The following is a 7500-nucleotide window of genomic DNA, read 5'->3' as shown; positions in this document are numbered from 1 at the left end:
TTTTTGCAAGGTAATGGAAGAGGAATTGCTCTTCTAAATGAGGTATAATTTAATACTCAAATCTTTACTGTTTTAGATAATATAAAATTGTCCTTTATCCATTTATTTATTTTATTGAGTTTATTGGTACATTTTAGGGATACAGTACAGTTACATTCATCATTGGGATCTTGTACCTTTACATCACAGGTCTTGGTTCTTATTTTTTCCCCTTGTCCCTGCCCTTCCTTTATCTCTTCCACCCTTCTCTGATTACAAAGACATTGTTTCCATGTTTTTACTTTTCTCATATATATTGTTTGTTTGTTTTGTTTTTTGAGACAGGATCACACTATGTAGTTGAGACTGACCTGAAACTCACTATGTAGCCTAGGCTGGTCTCGAACTCACAGCGATCCTCCTGCCTCAACCTCCTGAGTGCAGGGAATACAGGCATGCGCCACCATGCCCAGCGCTCTTTTCTCATATTTTAATTTAAAACATTTCTCATAAGTTTAGTGACCAAAGCTCAAAAGATACCTGGGCTTTGTAATAGCTAAAACTTGGAAACAGCCCAATTGCCCATCAACTGGAGACTAGATAAAGAAGTTGTGGTTATTTTATAAAATGGAGTACTACTCAGCCATAAAGAATGAGAAACTAGAGACATTTATAGCTAAGTGGATGCACATTGAGGACATACTCTTAAGTGAAATTAATGTCACAAATGTGTAAATACCAAATAGTTTCTCTGGTGTGAAAAACTAAAAGTATAAATAAGGATCAAAGTATATAATTGAGCTGGGGATTTAGCTCAGTGGTTGCAGTGCCTGCCTTGCAAGCACAAGAACCTGAGTTTGATCCTTGTTACAAAAAAAAAAAAAATATACTTGATTGTGTAATAGTAAGAAAAGGTCTAAGAGTAGGGGAAGTGGGAGGAGTAGGGGAAAGGTCAAAAGGGAAAAGAAAAAATATCCATTTATTTATTTTTCCATTTATCCATCTATTTATCAAGCATATATGGGGATGGCCATGGTGGCCAACTATAATTCCAGCTATTTGAGAATTTAAGGCAGGATTGCTTTAGCCCATAGTTTTAGACCAGCCTGGATAATATAGCAAAACAAAACAAAATAAACAAATAAATTAAAAAATATATATATTGCTAGGAATTTAAGTAGGGGAGGGATGGGCATGGTGGCACAATGTCTGTAATCCTAGCACTCAGAAGGTAAGGTAGGAGGATTACCTGGGTTTGAGACCAGCCTGGGCTACATAGTAAGTTCAAGGCCAGCCTGAACTACATAGCAAGACCCTATCTCAAAAAAAAAAAAAAAAAAAAAAGAGAGAGAGAGAATTTAGCTCGGTGGCACCACACCTGCCTTGCAAGTGCAAGGTCCTGAGTTCAATCCCTGGTACTGAAAGAAAGAAAGTAGGGGAGAAGAGAGAAAGAAGCCCAGAGGGATGAAGGTGACTCCCTGGTTAAGCTCTGTGACCCCCAAAACAAAATTTCAGAGAGTGGTTTTTTGGTTAAATAAAAAACAAGATTTCAATAGAGAAATATTTACAAGGGTCCTTGTATTTATTACCTTGTAACTCTTATTTGAGTAGTTTTCTTTTTAGAGTTGAATGCTCATTTTAGGAAAGGATGAGCAGCGATTACATCACTTTCAAACAATAAAATTCCATGAAGTAGAGACAGAATTAATTATCATTTATTAAGGGTCAGGACCCAAGTTTGTTTTTTTCTCCATTGTGTGAATTAGTAGATCTGCACGTGGGGCCAGGTGGATTGATATTTAACTAAAACATTTCAAGTATACCCGAATAACAACAATTTCAACTTTACTGATACAATTTCAAATAATTAAAAAATTCTTACAGTCCTAAGAATTTTATGAGGGTTTTGGTTTTTTTTTTTTTTTTTTTTATTTAAGGGTGCTTAAACATGTAGTAGATGGGGTAGCAGAGTCTTCAGGAGTAAGATTAACCTTTTGGGGGAAAGCAAAACATTTATTGGTATATTTTAGATACACATGATAACACCCATCACAGGAAATTTGCACCTATACATGATATATCCTGCCTCTTCTCTTTTTACCATTCTCCCTTACCTCCCCCTATATACAAAAGCTTTGTTTCCATTTTTTCTTCTAGTTTTACTTTTTTCTTGTCCCTCCCTCCCTTCTTTTCCTGCTTCCCCTCCCTTGTTCCCAGTTGAACATTTTCTTCCCATTTCCCAATATCTAACATACATTTTAGTCCTTAGGAATAAGATTCATCTTGAATTGATTCTTGTAGACTCTGGTATGTGAATGGTGAGTACAGCACCTTGGCTGAAGTAAGCTGGCTGCCTGGCTGTCTTGCTGTCTTGCTTTCCTTTTTTTTTTTTTTTTTTTTTTTTTTTTTTTTTTTGAGACAGGGTCTCACTATGTAGTTGAGACTGACCTGGAACTACTATGTAGCCCAGGCTGGTCTCAAACTCACGGAGATCTTCCTGACTCAGCCTCCTGAGTGCTAGGTGTGGGCCACCACACCCCGCTCTTCCTTTTGAGACCAGATCTCACTGTGTAATTCAGACTGGTTATGAATTCAATTTGTAGCCCAGACTGGCCTTGAATTTGAAGGATCTTCCTGCTTCACCTACTGATCTTCCTGCTTCAGTCACCAGAATGCTAGGATTACAGACATGTGCCACCACACCTGGCATAGACTTTCTTTAAAAGGACAGAGAAAAAGAAAAAAATGTGGAATATAAACTAACAGCACAGGAAGAATAAGTAAACATTTAGCTATTCTACAGCAAGCTTTTGGAAGTTTCATTCAAAATGATTCTTACATTGTTAGTTTTTTTCTTTTTCCTCATAAATAACTGGAAACAAAGACTTGCATATAGTAGTAACTCTAGCTGCAAATTAGTGGTCTCTGCTAATTCTTTAGTTCGAATTTGCAAAGAAAGGAAATAGAAAATTAGGATAGTTTTAAATGACACTTAACATTTTCTGTTCCAAGTTCAATCAGCATAGTCATCAACTGACATTTACTCTGAACCCCTTGGGTGAATGGCACACAAGAAATATTATCTTCTGCCTATGTGAGCAAACCAGCTCTGGAACCATTACTCTCAAAGCTATAGATAATAACATTTGATGTTAATATGTTGAGACATTCCAGCCTTGGAATCACGAGGCTAAAATGTTACACACACACACACACACACACACACACACACACACATTTTTTTTAAAAAACGGTGTAGCTGAGTGGTACCGTGTTTGCTTGCCTAGTGTATGCAAGGCCATGGAATCAATCCCTAGTAACACAAACACATACACAACATGCACACACACACATATACATACACACACAAAGAAACTGTATTTACTTTTTGTCTTGAATAAAGAAGTCACTGTCCTATGCAGTTAAACACTAAATATATAGAGTTATTCATATTTCACTAAGTATCATGTTAGCATTAAAGAATTGAATTTTGAGTAATTATTACCTGCATAATAAAACTCAAGAGATGAGTTGATTCAAAGCCTATCAGGTAGAAGCTTGAAATAAGTGATAGAGCCTCCATTGAAAAATTTGAATATAAAGAAATCTCAGTAAATAAAATTTCAAAAATTTACATTGAAAATCTTTTTTTACCCAAGGTCTAATGTTAATACCGCATTTGTGTTAAGGTATATTTCATCATATATTAAAAGTGTTTAAGTATGGTCAAGTTTTAAGTGCCTGTCATTTCCCAGTCATTCCCCCTGTTTATTCCTCCTCACTCCAGTTTCCTTCTCATGGGTAGGGTTTCTAATGCTGGCCACCCAGTCACTACCATTGTCATACCATTTAAAGTAGCTCTGCTGGGGTATATTTATTCTACCTCCTACGATTCAGTTTCTCTTTTAATCTGGCTTCCTAAATCAAGTTGACAAACCAGTTTATTTTCCTCCTTTTTCATTTCAATAACTGGTTTAGATTGACTAAGAAGATATCATGTAATCCTGGCACAACCTCTTACCCTTGGAATCTGTATTTGCGAGGTTTCCTCCTTTTCCCGCTGAACGTGAAGTCAGGCAGAGTACCCTGTGAAGGACTTCAGCCCCCACAGTTCCCTCTGTGCGCATGCCCTCTCTTCTTACAGCTGTCAAAGTGCTTTTGCCAGAGCGGTCACATAATCAACCTGAAAGAAGAAAATAAATACTGTACACTTTTAAATTTTATCTATCCTTAAAAACTGGACACTCAAAGGTAACTACTGCTATGTATTTGTTATTTGAAATTAAGTTAATGCATGTAAAAGACGATCTATTGTGTGTGTTGTGGGGGAGGGGAAGGTGTCTGTATCTCAGACTTTGCTGTAAATAAGCAAAAACTCCCAAATCAAACAAACTATGGGACAGTTATTGAGAAATATTGCATACTAACTTTATAAATTTTATCAGAATTCACTGCTTACCTTTTGTTTAAAGAGCCTTATTTGGTAAAGGTGGGTCTTGACCTTGACAGATTGAATTTATGCAGAAAATGAAATTTGTATCCTTAAAGAATGTTGAGAAATGAGTGTTCATGGTATAACATTTTAAAAATTCAAAAACTATATTAATATTAATTATAGAAATTATAAAATATTTGGAGTCCAGCGTACTTTTTGGCTTGTTATAGTACAGCCTTAATTTTTCCAAAAGCATGTAGTTTAAACCGAAAGCATTAACAAGAAACATTGAATCAAGCTACCAGAAAAGGTGGGTGTTACTAAAATTACAATCCAATGCATATTTCAGCCATGATGATATGGCTGTTGTAAAGACAATTCTAGCTCACTGGAAGCAACTCAAATCCCTGAATTATAATGGTTTACTGCAGCACCATTTAATTTAAACCAAGTATGAAAATGTATTTTTCCCTGGCCATCTTCCTTAACAGTGACAGAACTTTGTGCTGTCTGAATCCAAGGTTTGCTTACCTCATTGCATTTTATTTTACAAACAAATGCAATCAAAGCCATTGTTTTAGACCAGGGTAATTCAGGAAAATAAAAACAATCTTAGGTAGGTTTTATTGGTAGAATCTAGCAATTTGTGATACATAATGCATTGGTTTGGGTTTTCCCCAGGGGAAGGAGAGAGGCAGGTGTGTGAGAAGTACAAAGAAGGTGGCCGTAAAGCATTTCCTTCAGTCACTATTTATTGTGTGAAACTTTGAAATGAAAGATATCAATTAAGCATTTTAAGAATAGTCTTTAATAAAATAAAACTATTTTAAATCTCTGACATCTTTTGTTTAATAATTTTGAGCAGTATGTCCATTTTACAATAGGTATTGTCAGGAAGTTATCAAAAGGCAGAGCTTTTGTGTATATCTTTTGTGTGTATCAACTGTCTTGAGAAAGATGCTTCTCCAGTATATGAGTTATTTAAGTAACCTATTGAATGTATTAATAACTTTGTTGCAGTGGTACTGAATCATCACCTACAAATAATTATATCTTTGGTCATATGCTTTTTTAATATTTCAAAATATTTGTTTTCAGGGTCTCAGCCTGTAATGATACTCATGTATTTAAAACAACACGTTCTAACTCAATAACTACATGTATGGAAATCTCCTGGTTTTGAGTGACTATTTTCATCCTTGAATGAGAAAAGAGGCTGTGTGACAGAGGTGAATATAGCCCTTCTATGCGAAATGGAAAACAGCATACACTCCTTATATGGATAAATGAAGCAGTGGTGGCAATGCACTATAATTACCATGTATGAGAATTTGGGACTTTGTACTCCTCTATTTTTAACGCTTTTGCTAGCATATGATAATTCAGGGTCGTCAAGCCAGTCTTTTGCTGCTAATACTAGTGATAAGAGAATGGATTCTAAATTTGCCAGTCTTGTGACCAAGGCAGTGGCAGGAGGATTCAAAAATGAAAATCTAGCAACCCCAGAATTATCTTCACTGTCTACTTAAATCTCAGAGAGATTTTAAAGCCCCGCCCCACTCCATCGCACAGCCTCCCTCCCTCCCTCCCTCTTTCTCACTCTCTTCCCGTCTCCCTCCCTCTCGCTGACCTCAAATCCAACCAGAAGCATTTCTCCACTCTGCGGAGAAATTCTCAGGCTCCTGTTGAGACATGAAGCCCTGAGAAGCCAAAAAGCCTCTTGTGCGGCAGAACTGGAGACAAGAAAATTGGAGAATAAACAGAAAAAAAAAAATCTTTAGGGTAACAAGAAGCAAGCAGTTCCAAACCTTTCAGTAGGTTTTCACCTTTTTGAAAACGGTGTTATGGTTTGTTTTTTAAATGTCTCCTAACAAAATGGAGTAGCTGCCGCTACTGGGAGGCCAGAGAATGTGCAGCTGAACCCTTCTAACAAATGCCAAGGATTTCCTCCCACGTGGTTCGCCGCAGCTAGATGAAACAATTATCGAAGCAAGAAGGCAGTTTGCTAATCAAGACGGCTCTTCTTTTCCTTTTCTTTTTTTTTAAGTGCTCGAGCTGGGGAAGGGGAAGAAAGGGTTGTGTGCGTTGTCTTTTTAACCTTGCTGAAGGACGCAGCAGTATTTATTGACGTATGCAAATAACTGGGGGAGGGTGGTGCTTGGGAAAAAAACAGGAACCAGAATCAGTTTCTCATTGCAGGGTGAACGCTCTGAGTTCCGGTGAAGGGAAAAGAGACGTGGCGAAATTGCTGTCTTTCGGTCTTATAAGCACATCTCTCACTAATACAGAAAAGGAGCCAAGACATCAGAAAGGGTGAAGACGCTCTCACAGTATTTTCAGAGACCTTGCTTGAACCTCCCTCCCCAGCCCGACCTGTTCTAAATGGGGGATTATGGATTTGCATTGCAATTGGCTAGTAGCGGTGGCACTGGATTTTCGCAAGTGAAACATCCGGCCGCTTCCAAGAGGGGCATTAATGATCACGTTGTCAATAACGCATCTCTGTTTTCCGTTTCAGCTGCGCAAACCATGCAGGATGATTTACTGATGGACAAAAGCAAAACCCAGCCCCAGCCCCAGCAGCAGCGGCAGCAGCAGCAGCAGGAGCAGGAACAGCAGCAGCAGCCGCCCCAGCCCCAGCCCCAGCCCAGCGCAGCAGAAGCCGGGTCCACGCCCCTCTCGCCGGAGACCCCTAAGCCGGAGGACAGCAGCGCAGTGCCAGCCCTTAGCTCCACCGCGGCCCCGCCAGCCCCCAACGGCCCGGACAAGATGCAGATGGAATCGCCGCTCCTGCCGGGCTTGAGTTTCCATCAGCCCCCTCAGCAGCCGCCGCCGCAAGAGCCCACGGCACCGGGTGCGTCGCTGTCGCCGTCCTTTGGCAGCACCTGGTCCACAGGCACCGCGAACGCAGTGGAGGACAGCTTCTTCCAAGGGATCACCCCCGTCAACGGGACCATGCTCTTCCAGAACTTCCCGCACCACGTCAACCCAGTCTTTGGAGGCACCTTCTCCCCGCAGATCGGCCTGGCGCAGACCCAGCACCACCAGCAGCCGCCGCCGCCAGCGCCGCAGTCCGCTCAGCCGGC

The 7500-nt window shown here is 39.6% G+C and overlaps 1 protein-coding gene across 1 annotated transcript in view; it reads left to right on the top strand.

Moving 5' to 3' along the window:
• Cpeb3 (cytoplasmic polyadenylation element binding protein 3) overlaps positions 1-7500 on the top strand; it is a 189218-nt gene that overhangs the window by 22812 nt on the left and 158906 nt on the right. Inside the window, exons 3-6 of the mRNA XM_010632135.3 lie at positions 3958-4230; positions 5513-5643; positions 6614-6727; positions 6933-7498. Of these exons, the coding sequence (XP_010630437.1) occupies positions 6944-7498 (555 nt within the window). The 5' untranslated portion in view covers positions 3958-4230; positions 5513-5643; positions 6614-6727; positions 6933-6943. The remainder of the gene's footprint in view (positions 1-3957; positions 4231-5512; positions 5644-6613; positions 6728-6932; positions 7499-7500) is intronic.

This window comes from Fukomys damarensis, unplaced genomic scaffold (genome assembly GCF_012274545.1).
Source record: "Fukomys damarensis isolate Sample0158 unplaced genomic scaffold, DMR_v1.0_HiC HiC_scaffold_20, whole genome shotgun sequence".
Taxonomy (NCBI): domain Eukaryota; kingdom Metazoa; phylum Chordata; class Mammalia; order Rodentia; family Bathyergidae; genus Fukomys; species Fukomys damarensis.
Note: the sequence above shows the minus strand (reverse complement) of the source record. Positions and strands in the feature narration are given on the sequence as shown.